Source organism: Mustela lutreola, chromosome 6 (assembly GCF_030435805.1).
Source record: "Mustela lutreola isolate mMusLut2 chromosome 6, mMusLut2.pri, whole genome shotgun sequence".
Lineage (NCBI taxonomy): Eukaryota > Metazoa > Chordata > Mammalia > Carnivora > Mustelidae > Mustela > Mustela lutreola.
The window spans coordinates 53,623,550-53,648,965 of record NC_081295.1 but is presented as its reverse complement, the minus strand read 5'-3'; the positions used below and the strand labels follow the sequence as shown (position 1 = coordinate 53,648,965).

At 37.2% G+C, this 25,416-nt stretch overlaps 1 protein-coding gene across 3 annotated transcripts in view; it reads left to right on the top strand.

Moving 5' to 3' along the window:
• The window catches only part of PCMT1 (protein-L-isoaspartate (D-aspartate) O-methyltransferase), a 45,525-nt gene extending 20,776 nt beyond the window's left edge, over positions 1 to 24,749 (top strand). Inside the window, exons 4-9 of one of the 3 annotated variants that reach the window (XM_059177274.1) lie at positions 6,329 to 6,433; positions 8,537 to 8,657; positions 10,976 to 11,061; positions 16,370 to 16,539; positions 22,288 to 22,431; positions 23,944 to 24,749. In XM_059177274.1, the coding sequence (XP_059033257.1) occupies positions 6,329 to 6,433; positions 8,537 to 8,657; positions 10,976 to 11,061; positions 16,370 to 16,539; positions 22,288 to 22,431; positions 23,944 to 23,956 (639 nt within the window). In that variant the 3' untranslated portion in view covers positions 23,957 to 24,749. Of the gene's footprint in view, positions 1 to 6,328; positions 6,434 to 8,536; positions 8,658 to 10,975; positions 11,062 to 16,369; positions 16,587 to 22,287; positions 22,432 to 23,943 lie in introns of all 3 variants that reach the window. The other 2 variants (XM_059177275.1, XM_059177276.1) reach the window with 2 other exon arrangements.
• Positions 24,750 to 25,416: the final 667 nt, after the last annotated feature.

Below are 25,416 nucleotides of genomic sequence, written 5' to 3'. Positions count from 1 at the left end.
GGACATAGGAGCAGGTTTGAAGAGATTCCCAGAGATCAAATTGTAGACAATTTGAAAATTGAAAAATGATAGATAATGAAGATAATGGATTATAACATTGTGAATTAAGAAACAAAAATACATGAGTTCATAGGGATTTTTTAAAAAAGCAAGTCAGAGACAAAAATGAAAAAAAGAAGAATGGCAATTAATACATATGGAGGGAATAATAGAACTTTTTAAAAAATCATTATTTTGTAGTCATCAATATAATGATTGAATTGGGCAGAGATCATCAATTAAAACAATTTAGGGGAAGGTTATTGGAACAAAAGTGTTCAAGTAGTCTCAAATTATTACTGTACATATTACTGATTACAAAGAGAAAATTAGGCCTTTAAAATAGAGTGATCGGGCGCCTGGGTGGCTCAGTGGGTTAAGCTGCTGCCTTCGGCTCAGGTCATGATCTCAGGGTCCTGGGATCGAGTCCCGCATCAGGCTCCCTGCTGAGCAGAGAGCCTGCTTCCTCCTCTCTCTCTCTGCCTGCCTCTCTGCCTACTTGTGATCTCTCCCTGTCGAATAAATAAATAAAATCTTTAAAAAAAAAAAAAATAAAATAAAATAGAGTGATCTAGTTGTTACCACATTGACTGAGTGGGTTGAGCTTGGCAAGTCCAGAGGTGAGGTGGCCCAACATTATGTGCTTCCTGATGTGATACAGTGGGAGGTGCCTAGCTGTTCTTGATAAGTCTTGGATCTGAGTCTAACCCTGAGGAAATTGAGGAAATCTAGAATATGGGGTATTATGTGGAACAGTCAAACAGGACTTCTTAAAGGAGTCAGTTGTTCTAAAGAGTAGAGAAGTGGTGGGTAGAGGAGAATTGAGGGGGGAATATTTAATATTGACAAATCAAGTGCATGAACCTTGAAAGGACTAGGGAAGAAACAGCTGTAAAGAACATTTTGGAGGGTACCTGGGTGGCTCAGTGGGTTAAGCCTCTTCCTTCGGCTCAGATTGTTATCTCAGGGTCCTGGGATTGGGCCCCACATGGGGCTCTCTGCTCAGCGGGGAGCCTGCTTCCCCCTCTATCTCTGCCTCTCTGCTTGCTTGTGATCTCTCTCTCTCTGTCAAATAAATAAATAAAATCTTTTAAAAAAAAAGAATATTAAAGAAAAAAACTTTTTGGGTACTGTTGAAATTCGAGTATGGTGTGTATGTTAGATGATACTAAGTTGATTATTTTCTTGAGTGTGTTAATGGTGATGTGGTTGCAAAGGGAGATGTCCTAGTTTTTTTAGCAGATTCATGCTGAAGTATTTTGGGGTGAAGTATCGTGATGTCTACAGCCTATTTTCAGATGGTTTTGTAAAACAGTTGGCACAATATATAAAGTTGGTGACTGTATATAAGGAAAAAAGTATATTCAATGTATTTGTGCTTTTAAAATTTTTCATAATTATAAAAAAAAAAGAACTAAAAAACTTAGTTTGAGAATTTAGAGATAAACATGGGTTATCCAGAAAAATATTAGCCAGGCTGATAAAAATATAAAAAAAGGTAGCAATTGTGATTGAAGGCCTTGACATTTTTACCTCTGGATGGGACTTTAATAATAAATCATCATACTTCTTTTTTTTTTTTAACTTATTTGATAGAGATCACAAGTAGGCAGAGAGGCAGGCAGAGGGTGGGGGGGGGAAGCAGGCTTCCTGCTGAGCAGAGAGCCTGATGCTGGGCCTGATCCAGGGATCATGACCTGAACCAAAGGCAGAGGTTTTAACCCACTGAGCCACCCAGGCGCCCCAGCATACTTCTTTTTAAAAAAAAAAAAAAAAATCTTATATGCAAACATGGTACTTTAAAAAAAGATTCCTGGGACGCCTGGGTGGCTCAGTTGGTTAAGCGGCTGCCTTCGGCTCAGGTCATGATCCCAGCGTCCTGGGATCTAGTCCCACATCAGGCTCCTTGTTCGGCAGGGAGCCTGCTTCTCCCTCTGCCTCTGCCTGCCTCTCTGTCTGCCTGTGCTCACTCGTTCGCTCTCCCTCTATGCCTGACAAATAAATAAATAAAATCTTAAAAAAAAAAAAAAAGATTCCTGAGGCTTTTTTGGAATTAAGATGGTACAGTACTGACTGTAGGTTGAGGATTAGCACCTTCAGAAGCTTCCTTCTTGTCCTTTGATTTCTGGATCAGGAAAGCCAGATATTGTAGGACTTATTTTGTTTCTTTGACTACTTCCCTATTCTAGGCCATACTTACTATCTTATTAGTAGAAATTATTAAACCTCATAACTGATTATTGTAAGAGTCTGCTGAAAGCTGCTATTTATATTTAATCCAGAACTCTTTTTCATAACACAAGTGTTTTTCACTCTTCAGTCAAGAACCTCTTTGTAAAGCAGTCTATGTGAAAAATTTAGTTCTCTAAAACTCTTTCCCCAAAGCACACCCATCCTTCAGTATGCATTTGTGTGTTATCACTAATAGGCTTTTTTGGAACCTTAATGACTTTCTGGAACATTGTTTGAAAACCCTTGGATTGTGTGTAGTTATATCTATTAAAGGCCTTTTTTTACATTAGTTGTGGAATAGTAACCTTAACTTTTTTCTGTTTTAACTTTTTAATGTGGAAAGTTTCCAACACTACATATACAAATAGAATAATATAATGAACCCTCATGTAGCCATCGTCACCTTTAATAATTACCCATAATTTGTTAATCCTGTTTTATCTTTATTTCATTCTTGCTGAACTATTTAAAACCAGATCCCAAACATGATATTATTCACCCCTAAATATTTAAGTATAAATCTGATTACTTTAATAACATGACTACAATACTATATCATACCTAAAAATGTTCCTTAGTATATTAATATCTTACACATAGTTCATGCTCAGACTGTACCAAGTGTTTTAAAAAAATTGTTTTATGGTTAATTTGCTTAAATCAGGATCCAAACAAGGTCCAGACTTTGCATCTTTTTAGTTTTTTTCAGTCTTTTTCATACCTTTTAATTTTAAAAGTTTTTTAAAGTACCACTTATTTACTGACAAAACTCATCCATTTGGGGGAGCCTGTATGGCATAATTGGTTGAGTGTGCAACTCTTGGTTTCAGCTCAGGTCCTGATCTCAGGGTTGTGAGATCAAGTCCTATGTCGGGCTCCACATTCAAGGCAGAGTCTGCCTAAGTTTCTGTTTCCCTCTCCCTCTACCCCTGCCCTCTGCTTTTTCCCTCCCTCTCCAATCTCCCTCAAATAAATAAATTCTTAAAAACAAAATAAAACAAAGCTGTCCATTTGTCCTATAGAATTTCCCATATTCTAAATTTGGTTAATTGTTTGCTAGTGTATTTTAACTTACTACCCCCCCACACACACACTGACACACACACCTTTTTTTTTTTCTTTCCCTTTTCCTTTTCAAGAATACTGCCTAATGGTTTTTTTTTTGTTGTTTCATCACATTGGCTGGGGTGCATGGTATCTGATCGTCCACTTTTAGTTATTGGAATAAATAGTCTTTTCAATAACTTTACTTTTTAAAAAGATTTTATTTATCCATTTGAAAGAGAGAGAGAGAGAGAGCAGAGGGAGGAACAGAGGGAGAGGGACAAGTAGACTCCGTGCTGAGTGTGGAGCCTGACATGGGCCTCAATCCCAGGACCTGAGATAATGACCTGAACTGAAACCGAGAGTCAGATGCTTAATTGAGTGCACCATCCAAGTGCCCCTTGATAATGTTTTAAATTATTATACACACTTGGAAAAATACACAGATCTTAAGTGTATAGCTTAATGAATGTTCACATATGTATATGTGTAACCTAGATGAAGATCAGATTGTTTCCTGTGTCCTAGCAGGCTAGAAAGCCTGCTCTCTAGCTGGTTCCTTAGGCTCTAAGGCTTTGATCACCTAAATTAGTTTTCTAAATAGGGAGTTTACAGTCTGTCCTCCATTTTGAACATTACCTGTTTCTAATGCTTAAAATTTTTTCTTTTATTCCTTTTAAATATTTTATTTATTTATTCTAGAGAACGGATTGTAGGGGAACAACAGACTCCATGCTGAATGTGGAGCCCTTTGTAGGGCTCAATCCCATGACCCTGAAATTATGACCTGAACCAAAACATTTAAGAGACTGAGCCATCCAGGTGCCCCTCTGCTGATTTTTTTTTTTAAGATTTTATTTATTTGAGAGAGAGTGAATGAGAGAAAGAGTGAGCGTGGGAGTGGGGAGGATCAGAGGAAGAAACAGTCTCCCTGCTGAGTAGGGAGCCTACTATGGGACTCGATCCTGGGACTCCGGATCATGACCTGAGCCAAAGGCAATTGCTAAACCAGCTGAGCCACCCAGGCACCCCCCCATTTGATGATTTTTAATAATGAACATAGCAGGCATTTAAGGACAGCTTTTGAGATAATATTTATTAGTTCTAACTCCATATTTTGGAAAAGCATTGAAATGTAAATTTATAAAGAGGAGGGAGTAGAAAAGGCTTTATTTCTCGGTTTGGTCTAAAGTATATCCAATATGATTTTATTTAATTAGTAATTTGTGTATACTGTAAACATAAAAATATATATCCTTTGACCCCCCTCAGTTCTTCTTCTAGGAACTTATCCTATAGATACACTTAGAAGATTTTTTAAAAAATTTTTATTTTATTTATTTGACAGATTGCAAGTAGGCAGAGAGGCAGGAAGAGTGGGGGGGTGGTGCGGGGAGTGGAGGAAGCAGGCTCCCTGCTGAGCAGAGATTCTGATGCAGGGCTTGATCCACCTGAGCCAAAGACAGAGGCTTTAGCCCACTGAGCCACCCAGTTGCCCCAAGATTTATTTATTTATTTTTTAAAGATTTTACTTATTTATTTGAGAGAGAGAGAGAGCCTGCATGCACTAGTTTGGGAAGGGGCAGAGTATCTAAGCAGACTCCTGCTGATTGTGGAGCTGGGTGTGGGGCTCGATCTCATGACCTGTGAGATCAGGACCTGAGGCGAAACCAAGAGTCAGATACTTAACTGACTGAGCTACCCAAGTGTCCCACTTTATAAGATTTTTATAAAGATTATTATATTATCCTATATGTACAGCTTTTAAGATTATTTCATCCCTTTTGTTACAGAAGATTGGAGCTAAGTTAAATATCTCTCATTAGGGATTTTTTTGGGGGTGGGTTTTCTTATTATCCGTATAAGAATATACGTCTCAGTCTCAGAAAGGAATGAATGGGCTATTTAATTATTGATAAGAAAGGGGCGCCTGGGTGGCTCAGCCGGTAAACGGCTGTCTTCAGTTCTGGTCATAATCCCAGGGTCCTGGGAACCCACCTTGGGTTCTCTGTTTAGCAGAGAGCTTGCTTCTCCCTCTCCTCCTGCCTGCTGCTCCCCTTGTTTGTGCTCACTTGCACTCTGTCAAATAAGTAAATAAAAATCTTAAAAAGAAACCTTAAAAAAAAGTATTGATAAGAAAGGTTCTTCAAGGGGTGCCTGGGTGGTTCAGTAGGTTGGACCTCTGCCTTTGGCTAAGGTCATGATATCAGGGTCCTGGGACCAAGTCCCGCATGGAGTGTGTTGAGGGGGGTCTCGGCTCAGCAGGGAACCTGCTTTCCCCCCACTCTCTGCCTACTTGCGATCTCTCTCTCTGTCAAATAAATAAATAACATCTTTAAAAAAAAAAAGGTTCTTCAAGATATAATAAATTAAAAAATAGATTCATATTTGCTTGTGTATGCATAGAATAGGTATGTTTGAAAGGAATCATAAGAAACTGACAACATAGATTGCCTTTAGGGAGTGAAATTGGTTGGGGGTGGAAAAGGTTATGGACGGGGGTGGGGTAGAGACTTAACTGTAAAACCTTTTGTAGCTTTTGACTTCGAATTAATTAAAATTAAAAAATTCACACACTGGAGATCTAAATTTACTAAAACATGTTATTTTATTTTTTAAAAGATTTTGTTTCTTTATTTGAGAGAGAGTGTGAATGAGAGAGCAGAAAAAGGAGGAACAGAGGGAGAGGGAGAAGCAGGCTCACCGCTGAACAGGGACCCTGAGGTGGGGCATGATGTGGGGCTGGATCCCAAGACCTGGGATGATGACCTGAGCTGAAGGCAGCCACCCAGGCGCCCCTACTAAAACATTTTATATAAATGTAATTTAATCAGTGAAAACTTTCTTACATAATTCTGTATATCTAAGTATATAATATGTTGTGTTTTCATTATACTTGTTGGTGACAGTAGTAGAAAAATTGGTATGAAGTTGGAAACTTTATATGCCATGGTATATATACTTTATAGAGTCTTGAAAAGAAATGAATATTTGCTTTGTTTTCTTTTGGCAGCATGCATATGCGCTAGAACTTCTATTTGATCAATTGCATGAAGGAGCTAAAGCTCTCGATGTAGGATCTGGAAGTGGAATCCTTACTGCATGTTTTGCACGTATGGTAAGAGCTTTATTTTTCATTCCATTCCAGGAGAAGCATATTATATATTTGGCTGTACATTTTTTTACTAGCAGTTTTGGAGGGGTTTTTTTTGTTTTTTTAAATTCTACTAATATAGCAGTTGGAACATGTATCACTTAGGGTTTTTTGTTGTTGCAAATAACAGAAGATATGGTCCAAATTCGGTCCCAAAGGGGAATTTATTTGGTTTATATAATGGAAAAGTCCAAAGTGTATCTGGCTTTTTGTGTGGCTGGATTCAAAAGAAGATCAGACGTTGTTACTGACAGTGGGTTTCTCTTTGGTTCTTAGTTTGGCTTTGCTTTCCTCCAAATGTTGGCTTCAGTCAGGCTCTTCCCTTGTGATCACAAGATGGCAACCAGTAGCTTCCAGACTGCCTTCTTCCAGATTCTCAGCTGGCAGAAAATGATGTAGAGCATCTGATTTCCAAACACTCCTATAGGGTTATTAGAAATGAGAGTAGAGCTTCTTTTATATTAAGAAAAGTACTCTTAGAAAAATGCCTTATTATACTTCGAGTTTTGTCATCAGAGGCTTATCTTGGTTAGTGACTCTCCTGAGTCCGTCTGGAGTTACCTGTGCTCAGATAATCAAATCAATTTGATTATTACGAAAAATCTTGTCCCTGAAGGCTAGATAGGAAGATTCTGGTCTAGTTAGGTTGGGATTTGTGGATGATGCATCTTTTAGAATCCATTTAGCTTACTGTACATATTTAACTGGCAGACCACCAGCATGTAAGCTCCAGGGAGGGTGGGAATTTTACTTGATTTTTTTTTTTTCTCGTTGATGTATCCTAAGCATCCAGAACAGTGCTTGTTACATAAGACGACGACTCAGGTATTTCTTTTCAGTTGTCTTACTTGTTTTGTAAAAGTTAAGCTCCCTAATGGAATGTCAAGTTTTTTAATTTTTTTGTTTTTTAGGATTTTATTTATTTGAGAGAGAGTGTGCGCTGGAAAAGAACACAAGAGAGATAGCATGAGCAGGGGGAGGGGCAGAGAGAGGGAGAGCCAAGCAGGGAGCCCAACACAAGACTCTGTCCCAGGACCCAGAGATCATGACCTGAGCAGAAGGCAAATGCTTAACCAACTGAGCCACCCAGGCACCCTAGGATTTTCTTTATGCTTAGATACAGTATTAATGACATGTTCTTGATATTTGATGTATTTATGGTTTTAGAGAAAAATTCACCTCTTAAAAATCATTAGATTTCTCAGTTACCTTTTTAAAAGTAGTGTTAATGTCTTTCACGTATTTACGATGTGCTAGTGAGTGTTCTAAGTGCTTTTCATGTATTCTTTTATTTAAGTCTCACATCATTTAAGAAGTATGTACCCTTTTCCTCATCATTTTACAGCTGAGGAACCTGATTCATAGAATAACTTGCCAAGGTTGTACAGTTGTAAGTGATGAAGGTTAGATGTGAACCCAGGTTGTCTGACTGCAGAGTCTTTATATTTTGTTAAATTTATTTTACAATTTATATTTATACTTGGGACCTTTTTATATTTTTATGTATTTTATATTTTCCACATATGGCAATAGAATCGGGTATAGAAATCTCTATACAATTTTTTATGTAACATTTTAATGTTTAAACTCACACTTTTAGATGGAATTGAATTAAAAATGATTTTACCAACTACCATTTAATATTAGTTAAATGCAGTTTAAGTATTTAATGTTAATTTATTATGCACTTATTATTAAGCTTTAATATTTAATATTAATAATAAGCATTTAATATTTGTCAGTTATTAGTTAATCAGTTAAGTCTTATTTCAGGGTGTGGGGTTTAAAAATGAGAACTCAGAGAAAGGATTTTTTTTTTTTAGTATTGCAAGTTTTTGTACCTCCATCTCCTTAATTACTGAGATGTAATTATCCATTTGAGGGTTATAACTGAAAAAGTTGTATTTGGTAAATGCAGTAAACTGAATGACAATCTAATTGGTGGCTTGAGCCGTTTGTCTTCATTTCTCATTGCAGAATGTGACTTTAGGTGAGGAGACACTTTAATGACATTTCAGAAAGACAAATTTAGGCCAGTGAGCTATTGAATTATTCCCTCATTTCCAGGTTGGCTCTAGTGGAAAAGTCATAGGAATTGACCACATTAAAGAACTAGTAGATGACTCAATAAATAATGTCAGAAAGGACGATCCAATGCTTTTGTCTTCAGGGAGAGTGCAACTTGTTGGTGAGTATCAGAAAACTTTGAAAATTTCCTCTCTGGAGGATTTTTGTTTTCAGAAGATCCCATGCAAGCTAAATAATACTCAAGCTAGTTTTTGCTTTTTTTATTTTTAAACATTCACTTTTAAGTACTAGGTGAGGAAAACAGTTATAGTAAAATATTATGCTGGCTGTACCTTGACCACGGTGGTGATATGACTGTTAACCATTTCAGAAAATGCTCATGTTTTGAATTCTTTATTCATTGCTTTTGAAGAATAGCAAAGTAGCAAGTGTCCATTATGAAAAATTTAAAGTGCAGAAATATGTAAAGTAAAAAAGAAACCCCTTCTTTTCCATCTTAAGTTTTGTAGACATAAATATACATATGAAAAAATATACATATACACAGTTTCTTTTTAATTGGCTCATACATTCGTAGTTTGCTTTTTTCAGCAGTATACAGTGAACATATTTCCATGTGAGCACACTGTACTATTATGAGAAGTAGCAAGCATTAAAACATGCAGAGAGCATAAATGCGAAGCTTAGCAAAAATACCTGCTTCATCATCACACTGATCTAGAAAGGGGAACAGCATTGTAGCTGGGATGTCCCCTGCTTGCTTTTCTCTCCTCAGAACTCTTTCCCTTCAGGAGAAGTGCTAACCAGCATCATTACTTTTATGTATTTACTACTTAGTTGCACATCCATAAATGATGCTCAATTTAATTTTGAGCATTAGATAAACAGAATCATACAGTATATATTCTATGATGAATGACTTCTTTCATTCACTATGTTTGTAAGATTCACCCATCTTTTTTGTATAATTAATTTTTATTGTTTGCTATATAACATCTTACTATAAGGACATTACCAAAATGTGTTTGTTTTTTCTACTGTAGATGGATATTTTGGGTTGTTTTTAATTTGGGGATATTCAGAGTACTGCTGTGAACATACGAGGACAGAGGTCCAAATGCGTATGTACACTCATCAGACAAGCATTCATTTGGGTAGAGCATTATTGCAGGTTCATAGGGTAACCATACACATTGCAAAACTTTTTAAAAGTAATTGAACCAATTTGCATTCCCATCAGCAATGTATCATTGTTTTTAGTGCTCTTTGTTTTATCAACACTCGGTATTGCTAGATTTTTCTTTTTACCCACTTAGTGAGTGTATAGTAGTAAGTCTTTGTGATTTTAATTTTGTATTTTCCTCCCAACTGGTGAGGTCAAACACTGTTTCATATGCTTGACCATTTGGATATCTTCCTTTGTGAAATATCTTATTCAGATACTGAGTTGTTTATATTTTTCTTTGATATGAAGGACCTCTACAGATTGGCCCTTTATTTATACATATTAAATCTTTTCTTTCACTCTGCAGCATGCCTTTTCACTCATATTGGTGCTTCTTGATTAATAGAAATACTTAATATTTTATTTTTTTAAGATTTTGTTTATTTTTTTATTTGAGAGAGTGCATGCTCAAGTGGGGGGAGGGGCAGAGGGAGAAGCAGATTCCCTGCTGAGCAGTAAGCCCAATGCAGGGCTCCATCTGAGGACCCTGGGATCATGATGCTTAATGGGCTGAGCCACCTAAGCACCCCAATAGAAATTTTAATGTATCAGACTTAATAGCATTTTCTGTGTCATTTTTTAAAAAAAAATTAATTTATTTATTTTAGAGCAAGAGAGTGAGCATGAGTAGGAGGGACAGGGGGAGAGGAAGACAGAATCTGAAGCACGCTTCTGTTGAGTGCCGAGCCCCAAATAGGGCCCCACCTCATGACCCTAAGATCACGACCTGACCTAACACCAAAAGTCAGATGCTTAACCAACTATGCCTCCTAGGCTCCCCTTCTGTGTCTTCTTTAAGGCTACTCTAAGATCAGGACACCAGGGTGACTCAGTCGGTGAAGCATCTGCCTTCAGCTCAGTTCATGATCCCAGGGTACTGGGATCAGGTCCCACATCGGGCTGCTTCTCCCTCTGCCTGCCACTATCCCTGCTTGTGTTCTCTCTCTCTCTGACAAATAAATGAATAAAAATCATTTTAAAAAAGACTATAAAATCATGAAGCTATGTCCCTGTCTTATTTTGCAGAGGCATTATTTTAGCTTTTCCCATTTAGATCTTTGATCTCTCTGACATTGATTTTTGTGCATGTAAGAGATAGAGATTCAAGTATATATTTTTTCCACATGAATATCCAGTTGTCCCTGCATCATTTATTAGAAGTTTCTCTTTGCTCTGCTTTAAGCCTCCTGTAATTGTTCACACTGGGTAGTTCTTTCTGAACAGATTTTAAAGCACAATTTTTTTTCTTTCAGTGGGGGATGGAAGAATGGGGTACGCCGAAGAAGCCCCTTATGATGCTATTCATGTAGGAGCTGCAGCGCCAGTTGTGCCGCAGGCAGTGAGTTGGGTCTTTTCCTGTGTTTCTGTGCTTGGGTCAACTACAGCTGTGAAAGACTTAAGAGAAATGACTTCTAGATGATCAAGACATAATTAGACTTTTATGTCATACATTTTAATTACGCTTAGTAGGCAGTTTTTTTCTTATGCAAAGAGTTGTATAAATGACTTGGAAAATTACTAAATCGTAGTTCGTGGCTGTCTTACTTGAAATTGCATTTGATCCATCTAAGGACTAGTATGCCAGTGGAGTTAGGAAAATCCATCTGGAGTTCCAGATACGATAATCACTTGGTGTTTTATGAAGTACCAGAATGTGCAAGATTGCTAAGTGCATGGGTGAAACCAGGAGGTATTTGTCATACATTTTAGCCTCACAAAGCTTATATTCTGGAAGAAATGTGTTGTACATATTACAGGGAAATTAATGCAATGATAGTGTATCATTGCATTAATATATAATATATGCATAGCACATAATATATATTGAAGGGAAAAGAAACCTCGTACTGTCATAAGTTCAAGTGAGGGAGAGAACTTCATGTGAACAGTTAAGGGAATAATCTACATACCTGGTCTAAGGAGACTACATACAGTGGAATTAGAACTGAATCTGAAAGAATAGTAGGGTTTGCATAGTTACAGCGAGAGGGACGTCTATTCCAGTATTGTATGCTACATAGTCAAGAAAATATTTAAGTACAAAATTGGTTTTTGTTTTGTTTTGTTTTGTTTGTTTGTTTTAAATTTTAGAGAGAAAGTGCGACAAGCAGGGAGGAGGATGCGGGGAAACTCAGGCAGACTCTGAGTTGTGTGCAGAGCCCAACTTGGGGCTTAATCCCAGGACCCTAAGATCGTGACCTGAGTCTAAGTCAAGAGTCGAATATTTAACTGACTAAGCCACCTAGGCACCCCCAATCTTGGTTTTCTATTTCAGGAAGACTGATGACCTTCTGTCAGCCCTTAATAATCCCTGGTTAAGTTCACTGAGTTCTTCAGTTCTGTGGTGTCTGGAGTTTTCCACCATTCTGGAGTGGATGACTAGGGGCTAAGAGTGACACTTCTGCCCAGTCTCGGCCACTTCCCAGTCTGGAAGGGTTCTTATTTGTATGTTTAGATCAGTTAATGAGAAGCTGAAAGTTAGAGAACTTGTTCTGGTTATTGACTGAATGATTTTGAGAAAATTACTTATTTTCTCTGGTCCTGTTACCTTTTGCTGTTGTTTGTTTCCTTTTTAAAACTAAACCAGTGGTTTTATTTTATTTTTTATTTTTAAAAAAGATTTTATTTATTTATTTATTTGACAGAGAAGTCTCAAGTAGGCAGAGAGGCAGGCAGAGAGAGAGGGGGACGCAGGCTCACGGCTGAGCAGCGAGTCTGATGCTGGGCTTGATCCCAGGACCCTGAGATCATGATCTGAGCCGAAGGCAGAGGCTTAACCCACTGAGCCACCTAGGCCTCCCATAAACCGGTGGTTTTAACACATTTTAATTGAAGAGTTGATATGCTGCAAAGGGAATGCCTGACTGGCTCAGTAAAGCTTGCAAATCTTGATCTTGGGGTCATGAGTTTGAGCCCCAGGTGTGAAGGAGAGTTTACTTAAAATTAAAAACATATATGCTATAGAAAGATGTACAAGTTATAAATGAATAGCTCAGTGAATGTTCACATATGACACATGGTCTGTAGGTTTTTAACTTTTTTTTCCTTTTAATGCAGCTTAGTAGGAACAGTTAATACGTGAAATAGAACTGTATTTAAATGAAGGGGCTTGACTGCAGAGCTTATTTTCCCCGTTGCGTCCCTGAGATGATCTCGAAGGGCATTTCTGGCTTTAGCTCGATACGAATTTAAAGATTTATTTATTTATTTTAGAGAGAGAAAGAGTATGCGTGCAGGAGGTGGGGCAAAGGGAGAGGGAGAGAAGCAGACGCCCCACTGACCCCACTGACCTGCTAAACACCGAGCCCAACTCTGGGCTTGATCTCACAACCCTGAGCTCATGACCTGAGCTGAAATCAAGAGTCAGATGCCTAACGGACTGAGCCACCCAGGCATCCCTAACTCAGTATGAATTTAAATGTTTATAATAGCACTTGGAAGTATTGTAGGGGTCTTTAATACCTGATTAAAGAGAGACATGCTAAAAATAAATAAATAAATAAATAGAGACAGGCTGAAGGGAAGACCTCTCAGTTTTAGGATAACATAAAGATGTTTATGCTTCCTTTTATATATCACCTCAAAACAACTAGAAAAGCAGGAAACAGAAACTCCATGTTTCATTATCTTGGAGATTATACCTGCACTCCTGAACCCTGTGGTGTATGCAGATGGAAGTGGGTGGAGCAGTAACTGAATTGGGAGGGTGTAGAAGTTGGGCCAAAGAGGCTGCAGAGGGGGTTATTGAAGAAGCAATTTGCTGTGCACAACTTGAAAAGAGCTTAGAAATTGGAGGCATGAGGATCTTGGAAGTCAGAGATCAAGTGTGGATCTGATAAGAGGGGCTGCTGCTTGAAATTCTCTATGAGAAAAATTAGTGCTAAACCTTAAACCCTAAGTAAGAAAATTTCCAAGAACCAAAGGCCATGATTCTATAGTTTGAGTATCCAGTATGATGAATTTTTTCTAAAAAGAGAGGGAAAAAAAAAACCATAATATCACCATAAAACTGTAGAGTGATAAAGAAAAGATTCTACAACAAATCATAGTCTGTTAAGGATTGGTAATCAGAAAGGCATCAGACTGCAGCAGCATTACAATCAACAAGTCAGAGGAACAAGTCCTCACAATTCTCAGCTGAAAATTATTTCCAGCCTTGAATTCTGTACCCACACATATTGTCAAATACATAAAATATAGTTTTAGATTTGCAAATCTCAGTCTCTCTCTTTTAAAATACTCTATGCAGGGCACCTGGGTGGCTCAGTTGGTTAAGCAACTGCCTTCGGCTCAGGTCATGATCCTGGAGTCTCAGGATCAAGTCCCACATCAGGCCCTCTGCTCATCAGGGAGCCGGCTTCTCCCTCTGCCCCTCGCCCCTTTCATGTTTGCTCTCTCTTCCTCAAATAAATAAAATCTTAAAAAGAATAAAATAAAATACTCCATGCACTGTTTCAGAATACTTCTAAAGGAATTGTTTTAATGCCAAAAAATGAGGGGGGAATAGGGACGCCTGGGTGGTTCAGTCATTAGGCATTTGTCTTCGACTCAGGTCATGATCCCAGGATCCTGGGATTAAGCCCCAGATTGGCCTCCCTGCTCAGGGGCAAGAAGCCGACTTCTCCCTTTCCCACTCCCCCTGCTTGTGTTCCCTATCTTGCTGTGTCCCTCTCTGTCAAATAAATAAATAAAATCTTTTCTAAAAATGAGGGAGGAGAGAGATGGTAGGGAAAACCAGAAAGAGCAAGCCCTGGCCTCTGGGCAAGTTGAACAGCTGGCTCAGGAGAGAGATGGTGAAGAGTCCCCAGCGTTAGAAGGGACCTTTCCTGATGAGAGCTATGCAGTGGGGCTGGGGATTAACCAGCCCAGATTTGGAACTGGAGGAGGAAGGCACTTGAAGCTACCAAAGAACAACAGAACACTAATTAGGGGCCCCGCATCGAGCTTCTCCTCCCTCCTTCACTGCTCCCCCTGCTTGTGTACTCTTTCTCTCTCTCTGTTTCTGTCAAGTAAGTAAATAAATAAACAAATAAAATCTTAGGGGAAAAAAACACTAATTAGATAGGTTTGACTGTGAAGATCTTATTGAGAAGTTGTTGGAGGGTACAAATATTTAGAAAAAGTTACCCAAAAAATTGAGTGAAAAAAGAAAAAGCTGCATTTTTTTTAAAGTTTATTCATTTTTCTTTTAAAATAATCTCTGCACCCAGTGTGGGGCTCAAACTCACAGCCCCAAGATCAAGAGTTGTGCTCTTCTAATGAGCCAGCTAGGCACCCCAAAAGAGCTTTAGTTTCTAAGTGCAGGATAAACAATTGTTGTCTAAGAAAGGAAACAGACATTGGATACCTCTTGGCTCAGCTGCAAATTATGTTTACAGTCATAATTGAAAGTGGTTTTAAAAAATTATGATATTGGTTGGATTGAGGAAAGGAGAAAGGAGAAATAAGAGCTCAGGCCTCACCTAGTGTATAATTTGAAATAACATAAAGACTACAGAATGGTGACTGTAGGTAACAACACTGTATTGTGTATTTGAACAGTTGCTGAGTGAGTAGGTCTTGAAAGTTCTCTTTATCACAAAGAAAAAATTGTAACTATCTGTGGTGATGGTTGTTAATTAAACTTGTGGTAATCATTTTGCGATATATACATATAACGTTATATGTCAGTTATATTTTATATTTTAATGAAAAAGATGAAAGGCATGCTTTAGAAATAATCACTACAAAAAAGTAAATACTGATGATTCAGCCAAAAGCATTTAAAATATTTAAAATGACTGGATATAGGGGGCAAGTCTCCTTCATTTTATCGTAAACCTTGACATTTAGAGAAACAACTCAAGGAATACTTGTAAGAATTACTTGAGAAAAAATAAAAATGGGAAAATAAGATAGGCTTGCTGACAACTGAAATTTTCATTGAGGACGCACTTTTATGGGATAATCCCATCCAAAGTAAAGTTTCTCCCTTACAGGGTTTGATAAGTAGTCATTACTAAGGCCATATTCAAATGTTAACATATGACCTGGAAGTTTTCAGACCAGAAGGGCTTGGTTTTTCATTTCATTGTCTTCAGTCTGATGCTGTAGGAACTCCAGCTCCACTTTCCTTTGTCATGGTGCCAGTATTCTTAACTTCATCATAAAACTGAGGTTCCCTTATTTTTTGGTCAGTGATGCCCTAAATTCTACAGTGACAGGATAGGGACTCCTTGCTGATTTTTGCAGTCCCCTGCTCCCTTCTCCGCTCCAGAAAACAAAGATTCAAAACAGGGGTATGGGCATTGAAATGTTCTGCTTTGCCTTTGGTCTTCCGAAGAGGCTAGCTCTACATTATGTGGTTAGCTCATACTGAGCCCTCCAGTTGTACCAAGTACCATGGTAGGTACCAGGCACACAAAGATGAATAACATCACAGTACCTCTTGTCAGAGAACTTGTAGTTTAGTAGAGGATATCTATAGGTAAATGGATAGGTAGTGATTTGAGTAATAGATTTAACAATCAAAGTATGGATATACTAAATGAAGTGCATTTCTGCTTTCTGCTCCCGGACACTGGAAGTTGTTTGTGGTGATGCAAAATGACTCTCAATATAAAATTTGTAACTTGGTGTGCATGTCTTTTTCTTTCCCTTCTTTTCAGCTGATAGACCAGTTAAAGCCTGGTGGGAGATTGATATTGCCAGTTGGTCCCGCAGGTGGAAACCAGATGTTGGAGCAGTACGACAAGCTACAGGACGGCAGTGTCAAAATGAAACCCCTGATGGGAGTGATATACGTGCCTTTAACAGATAAAGAGAAGCAGTGGTCCAGGTGGAAGTGATTTTATCTTCTGCTCTTTCTTCTTCCACACATGCAAGGTGAAGGGTGTGGATTCTAAGACATTAGACCACAAGAGCGCTTTTTTTGGTTGTCACCTTTATGCTATTCCATTTTAACATCAGAAATTCGCTACATTAAAAAATCTAGAAAAATTTTGCATGAGTCTGCCCTTCTTTTGGTTTAACTCATATCTTTGGGAAAGGGGGGTGAGACTTGGTTGGCACAAAGGTGGGTTTTTTTTTCCTTTTTTTTTTTTTTTTTTAAAGAGGCATTTAGCCACAGTTCAGAACTTTCTAAGGATATTTTATTATCAGCTATTCTGTTTCTGTATTCACAAATCATTTTTGTAGCTGCTCTGTGGTCATGGAAACAAAGGCTTTGGTCTGAAGAGAGGGGCCATCCTTTCCTGCCTTGTTCATACCCTATTGAACCATTGTTACAAAGAAAAAGAAGGGAAAAGATACTCTTGTCCCAGTTTTCAAAGGTGTCAGAATCCCAGAGAGGACATTCTTCCTCTCAGCTTGCTTTGCTTTCTCTCTTTCAATCAGGTTCATTGACATTCCTGTCTAACAACCTGTGCCTGTTTTACATTCAGCTCCTGTTTCAGAGCCGCTATAAGGAATAAACTTCTCGCCAGTCTATAAAACTGGCCAGCCCATTCTGAAGCCACTCTGAGTTCCTGGGGAGGGGAGTGGATTCTGTGAGTGCAAAGCCAGCACAGTGCCCAGGTCTCACAAACCCACCCAAAGGGCCAACAGCATGCAGCATAATCGTCAGCACAGCATGGCTCGTTGTAATGCCTCCTTGTGTTTGATGTCTCAGCATTATCAGAGTATTTTGTCGAAAGCCAAGGTTTCTCTCCTTCCTCTCTCCTCCTCCTCTCTTCCCCTCCCTGTTTCTTCAGTGGGAAGGAGTGAGAACAAGAAGTAAGGATGGCACTAGCTAAGACTATTTAAAATTCAGTGTCAAAATAAGAAAGACTTTACAAGTTTCCTTGTTTTAGAATCTTTATTTGACAGAGGTACTTATTTTAAGATAATTATTTTTTTAATAAGTAAAATGATAATTTTGAAGTTTCATAGACTTCTTAATTTTGTTTTTTTGGAAAGAGGAAAGATATCTTTGAGTGAATGTTTAATTGCAAAAATAATAATCTAACTTAGTTTTTCTTTTCACTCTGATTGGCCATTTCTGAGATATCTGACTAGGAATTGCTTTATTCTTCACACAATGTGGATTTAACTATTTTCTTTGAATTCTAACCTGGAACACAGCCGCTTCTTTAAAAAAAAATTAAAAAGCCATGAATCCTGTCAGTTAAAATCATATAGTTATTAACAACTATTACAGCCTTCCTGGACTTTGCTTCTAGTATGGTTTTGTTGTTATATAATTGTATAGTTGCTGTTGTGTAAAAGGGGCAAATATACAGTGAACTTACCAAAATTTCACATCAAGTGAGAGTTCAGATTTTCATTAAGCATTTAAAAGTTTTCTTTTCTTTCTTTTTTTTTTTTTTTAAAGATTTTATTTATTTATTTGACAGACAAAGATCACAAGTAGGCAGAGAGGCAGGCAGGAGTGGGGGGGGGGAAGCAGGCTCCCCCGAAGAGAGCCCGATGTAGGGCTCTATCCCAGGACCCTGGGATCATGACCCGAGCTGAAGGCAGAGGCTTTAACCCGCTGAGCCACCCAGGTGTCCAAAAAGTTTTCTTTTTATATACAGTGAATACTAGTATTGAACATTCCCCTGTAGTTTGATGATGAAGGAATTACAATGGTATTTTGTTTTTATAACCAGACGTGGATTTAGCATGAAGCTAATGAAACTTAAGCCTCAGGACCTTCACATGCTAAGGGGCCTTCCCAGCCAGGCTTGTTTTTAGTCCTTCTTTTCCCTTCATGGAGAGGTTCCCCCCCTTCCCAGGTCATAAAAGCTCTAGGTTTCCACAACACCTGTATCCACCCCTTACAAAACTAAACTATTTGTATTAAATTTAGAATAATTTTTAAATTTATGGACAAGTCATTTACCAAACATATTTAGTCATTTACCAAATATTCAAATATTTACATATATATGCTTGTTTTTCTTTTTGGTTTTCAGCTTTTTAAAAGATTGATCAATTTTACACAATGTATCACTGGAAACTTTTCTCTAGTTGTACCAGGAGGAATTCCAAGTTGTTGTAAATTTTCTGTTGGTTCAGACACATTTTCCTACATCCAAAGATGTAGTGGGTCTTTTTTGTTTTGTTTTAAGTAAGCTCTGTGCCCACTGTGGGGCTTGGACTCATGACCCTGAGATCAAGAGTCGCTTGCTCTACCATTTGGGCCTTCTAGCTATCCCCAAAGCTAATCAATTACTTAATTGTAAATCTCTACATTTAAAGAATATAGGTTTAAAGAATGTACAGGTGGAACAAAATCTGAAAACAAAACTGGAAAAAACAACTGCCACATTAAGTATCTTTGGTACTAAAAGAAATTACTAGAAAATAGGGTGTTTCAAAGGGTAAAGCAACAAGTTACTTAAAATCTAAAGAGACCATTAATATGCTATTTCTTTTTGTATTCTTAGACAGTCAGTCAGGGTCCAGAACAGAGGGTACGCTCAGCTTGGATTTGAAACGATTTTAGTGAAGGATCGTTCAAAGAAATGTGGGAAAGGTTACAGGAATCTGGAAAAGACGTTGACATACCCAGGGACCAGGAACCTACCATGATAGGCTATAAGGGGAGGAAACAATTTTCCTGGAGCTCACTGAGAGCAGGGACTGTACTAGGGCCATGGTTACTTAGCTGAGAATTTGAAACTGACCATTCTTGTGGAACTTACAGTCACATGGGAGATCCCCCCCCACCCCCCGCCAAAATCTACAGAAGACAAACAGGCAATTAGAGTGTAGTGTGTTTAGAAGGGAGCAATTGTGTTGAAGCCAGACAGTGAAGTAATCAGAATTATATTTCAGAAAGATGACTTTGGCTGTGGTATAGAGAGTAAATTGGAAGGGGGCAGAATGACTTTTAGAAACAAAATGTGGTTGAAGCAAGGGTGAAATGGTGGTGGCCTGAATTAAAGCAGTGGTAGTAAGGATAGAATGGGGTTGAAAAGAGTCACCATTTTTTCAGTGCCCAGCCTACATCTGGGAATTACGATCTCAAAAGCTCCTAGTCCGTTTTATTGCCAGGTTAGGTGATCTCTGTTCTTTCAGATTTTCTTAAGGATTAATTTAATAGCGCATCCCATGCTTGCTTCTGGGCCTTCTCTTGCTTCTCACCAGCCTTCCATCCTTCTCTTCCTGAGGAATTCAGAGCTAGTTGCCATGCCCCCTGAGGGTGAGATCTAATCTTTGCTGAGGAGGGGTGGTAGAAACTATCGGGGGGGGAATATGCCCCAGTGGGCATGCCGAATTATCATGCCAAATAAAGACCAAAGCCTAAAAGTAGACTTCTATTTCTGTATACTTCGAAAAATGTCACATAATTTTGGTGGAGTCATAAAAGGGGAGACAACATCAGATGTATGAGCCATAGACCTAGAACCTTTAGTATTCTGTTCATGACAATGAATGTGTAGTAATTGTATTAGTTGTTTTGTAAACTGTTCATATTTTTAAAATTTGTATTATTTTACATAAGTGTATGTACAAATCAATATTTTGTTCATCATCTGGTAAGTTTTTTGTTTTTAATGGTCACAAGAGTCAATGGAATAAGTCCGTCTCTGGTTTGTGAAACTGAGTAATGTTTCTGGATTCTCGTTCTGTAAGCGCTTTGGTTATCAATGTCATCTCAAAGTGCCATATGCACATGAAAAACATGTTATGAGTTGGTTGGGCATTTCTAAGATTGACGGGGTAGGTCCTGTGGTCATATAGTTCTAGATTGTCCCTTTTTAATTTCTTTACATATGTTATAGCATTTTGACATTTTGCATCTTAAAGGCAGGGATACATGTTGCTTTTGGAATTCTTTTTATGTCTTTCATAATGCTTTCTATAATTTGCTTTATTATCTCAGAAATTCCATTAAGTAGAACCCATTCATGGATTTTGATTGTTGTTTCTTGGTGGCAACTTCCCGTTTGTTGTTGATAAAGAATATATAATACTAATGTTAGTAGGTTAGAGTTATTAACCTAATAAGTTATATATAATTGTACATTATATAATAAAATAATATATAGTTATTAACCTAATGAATATGTTTAGCACATATATAATAATGACACTTTCTAGAAATTTAGGACATAATACTTTTTATTGTCGGTGATCTACACATGTAAGTCAGATAATGATAGTTATGTAAAATATGGAATATTAAGTGCAAAAGTAAATGACTTGAAAGTTATATGGATTTTGGAGTATTGGGATGTGACATTTATAAGAAATGTCAAATTTTTGGTTTTCTTTGGCACCCTAAATGTTAAAATTTAGATCTATAGACTTAATTTCTTTTCCTTTTCTTTCTTTTTTTTAAGTGCTGTACATTTTCTTTATTTGTTTTTAATAATATTGTTTCTGACTACCAAAATAATACATTTGTAATGTAAAAATTTTTAGAAGTACACAGGATGAAATAAAAATTACCCACAGTCTCAGAACCTAGAGATAACCACTACTAACCTTTTGATATATTTTTTACTCTTTTGTCCATAGTTCTTTATATATCTTTTTAATCTTGAGATCATATAGTACCATCATATTATAATCTCCTTTTTCCATTTTATTAAGTGTTATCAACATTGTCACACACTGATAGCTTTCTTACAATATGATTTTCCTCCAGTTTTATTGAGATATAATTGACATAGAATTATATTACTTTTACACGTACAATATAGTGATCTGATATAAGTATATACTACAAGATAATTACCACATTTTTTTTATGGTTTGAGGTCTTACATTCAAGTCTTTAATCCATTTTGAGTTGATTTTTTGTGTGTGTGGTGTTAGATGGCCATCCAGTTCATTCTTTTGCATGTGGCTTTCTAGTTTTCCCAGCACCATTTACTGAAGACACTATCTTTTCCCCACTGTATGTTCTTGGCTCTGTAATTAATTGACTATATATGTGTGGGTTTATTTCTGGGCCCTCTATTCTGTTTCATTGACCCATGTATCTCTTTTTATGGTACTGTCATACTCTTTTGATTATTAGAGTTTTATAATATAGTTTGAAATCAGAAAGAGTGATACCTCCAGCTTTGTTCTTTCTAGAGATTGCTTTGGCTCTTTGGGGCCTTTTATGGTTCTATACAAATTTTAGAGTTGTTCTGTTTCTGTGAAAATGCTGTTGGGATTTTGATGTGGATTACATTGAATCAGTAGATTGCTTTGGGTAGTATGGGAATTTTAAAAGTATTCATTCTTCCAATCCAAAAGCATTGTGTCTTCCATTAATGTCTTATACTTTTCAGTGTACAGATCATTCACCTTGTTTAAATTTATTTTAGGCATTGTATTCTTTTCTGATGCAATTATAAATGGGATTGTTTTCTTAATTTCTCTTTCTGATAGTTCATTATTGGTGTATAGAAACACAACTGAATTCTGTATACTGATTTTGTTTCCTGCAACTTTATTGAATTAGTTTATTAGTTTTGACATTTTTTTTGTGGTTTTTAGGGTTTTCTATATATAACATGTTGTCTGCAAAAAGAGATAGTTTTACTTCTTTCTTTCCGATTTTGATGCCTTTTATTTCTTTTTCTTGCCTAATTGCTCTGGCTAGGATTTCCAGTGCTATGTTGAATAAAAGTGGCGAGAGTGGGCATCCTTGTCTTGTTCCTGATCTTAGAGGAAAAGCTTTCAGCTTTTCACCACTGAGTATGATGTTAGCTGTGGGCTTATCATATATGGCCTTTATTATGTTGAGGTACGTTTCCTCTCTACCCAGTTTATTGAGAGTTTCTATCCTTTTCCTTTTTAAAAAAAATTTTTTTTAATTGAAGAGGATATTTGGAAATGTTTGTACTGTGCTGTTGGGCAGTAAGGATATTTATTTATAATATCCTTAATGCCTTGCAATAGGCAAGTCAAATATGGTATATTATTTTACAAAAACAACAGTATCTTCAATTCACATTTTTAAAAAGCACAAATGAATTTATGAATAGAGCACTTTGCAGATGAACTCTTTGTAGATTAAATATTTTAATGCTTGCATGAATTTAAGTAAAATCTATTCTATGAGAATTATAGTGCTTAAATTATTTAGAAGAATATATTAAGAGCAACCAGAACTGGTAATTTGTCATTATACAGATAATCCAGTACTCCATGACAGTGGCAGCTTATGGGAGACATAATCTTTAAAATAATTTCTCACACAATTTACAAAATTCAGTTTTTAGAAAGCATATTATCTTACAGTCCCTTAATTCACCATGTACCTGGAAAATCTTAGTTCTTTATTTACTTTCCCTTCAAACTTATTTTAACTTTTAAAAAACTTTTTAATTTTTATTACAGACAGATTGTAAGAATAGTACGAAGACTTCCTGAATCTCTTCATCCAGAGTTGCCAGTTGTTAACATTTTTCCACATACGCTTTCTTGCTCCCTCTTTCTCTTTCTATATACACACAGGTCATATTTTTCCTTGAAATCATTTGAGATTTAGTTTCAAACATCATACTTCTTCACCCCTAAAATTCTTGAGTGTTGAACAATGTTTTTGTCACTCAGTTTATCCTGAAGTATGAAGCTTTTTGGCTCTTTTGGTAGCTTTATTTTTTTACTTTTAACAGTTTTAATGAGGTATAATTTACACGCCATACACTTGCGGCTGCATCCTTCCTTCCTTCCTTCCCTCACTGGCACTGGCTGGTACAGTGCGGCACCAGCTGAGGGAGTGGTTTCCTTTAGAGCTGAGAAACTGCCTTCTGAAATCAGCTGACAGATGCCATCTACACAGGATGCTTTTTCTCCCAGAGTTTGGGTTGAGAATGACCCACTCAGCATTTGTTAGCAGATAGTCTAAGCAAAAGACCACATTTTTGTCCAGTTTTGTCAATGTAACTATAAAAAGTGATTCCAATTCTAAATACCCATCACCATTTTATGATAAGTAGTGTTAGCAAGATCCTAGGTCTAAAAGTTAAAATTTCTTTGAATTTTTGGCCTTGGAGGAAGAAAGGTACCTTCAGAGCAAAAACTAATGACTCCAGGGCCTTCAGGTCTCATATTTCATTCTGGAGTAGCATGAGAGATGTTTGGATGGCTGACTTCCATTTTTGCTTTGACTTGGGGCTGTTTGCTTTTTTTTTTTTTTAAATGCTTGGGGATGGATGTATTTTTACTTACTTACTAATTGTATCTAAATTATTAGAAAGCCAAATTTTATAGTACGTAACACCTACTTATATATTTCTCTTTTTACCCCCAGGGATGAACTGTAAAAGCGCCATCAGCTTGACCAGTATATAATATTACAGTGGATTGCTCATCTCAGTCCTCAGAGCTTTTTGAAAACCAACAGCATCACAGCTTGTTTTGGACTTCGTTACACTATTATTTTCAGCATGAAAATGTGTGGTTTTGTAGGGTTTCTAGTTCTTCAAAGAGGCACAGAAGCCGAGTTGGTGAAAGAACGATGCAGAGTATAAATTTGTGTATTATTACTTTAACACGCCCACATTTTACTTTTAAAATATTAAAAGACGGGGTTCCACTAAATGGAAGACCTAGTTTGTGAATTAATTTCGAGGAGTGGTTTTTCTTAGACACTTAATTCTGTTTCAATATTAATTTATCAAAATGCTCTTGTGCATATCAGATAACACCACCGTTCACAAGTTAAGATTCCTGGTTTTTGGATGTCTGTTAGCTGCCACTAAGAAAATAGAGATGAGCTTCCTTTTTAAAGCTTTTGATGTGGTGTCATAGAGTAGCATGTTGTAGATACAATCAGCTGCTTTGTTACCTTAAAACTAAGCATTTGTAAATATTAAAACTTGAGAAGATGGCAGGTGATGTCCTTTAACACACTTAGCTGTTCAGATTGGACGTAACTAACATAGTTCTTCCTTTCCCTCTTTACAATTTTAGGAGACTTGTAGCTCAGTATCGTTTTTTCTGTTTCTAATTTGCTGCTGATAATGTATATGAATTTACCATGCTGTATAAGCTGGGGCCCGGTCACTGAACAGTTTATGCAGTGCTGCTTTGCCAAATAAAGTTAAAAGTAAAAGAGGCGTGGGTGGTGTTTGAATACAGAAGAAAGAACCACGTGTCCACCAGATATGGAATGCTCACTGAGCTCACAAAGAGAATTGTGTCTCTGATGCCCCGTTTTATGAAATTGGAGTGGCCTGGATTGGTAACACCGATCTGGCTGTGCGTTTGTAGACTGTGACTATGCAAGGATTACATCTTTCTTCTCTGCCTGACATAGGCCTTGCCCTCTTGTAGAGGAACAGCAAATGCTGAATGAGTGAGTGAATGAACTGACTTCATGTCAGGGAACAACAGGGTCAAGGATACATGTACCAAAACCCATTTCTCATCTATAAATAGATTTATTAATATAATGACTGGAAAATGAGTTTCTACGAGGGCAGTAGCACTTTGGGATCTTGTTTAAATATTGTGGTCTTAAACCTTTTATTAAAGGATCTTAGGCTTTCTAGGAGTTCTAGAACTTGAGAAAAATATAAACTAGATCTAGTAGAACTAGTACTCCCAGGAAAGCAGCCCCTCTCCTTTGTGCAGATGGGTAGGATTCTGCCAAGTCAGTCCTTAGTGTGAGGCACCTCTCTGCCACCTCTAAAAGTCTTAAGCTTTATTTATTTAAAAATGTTTTTTATGCACACATCTTTTCACTGGTGTCTCTTCTTGGGCAAGATGTCAGACATAAGAA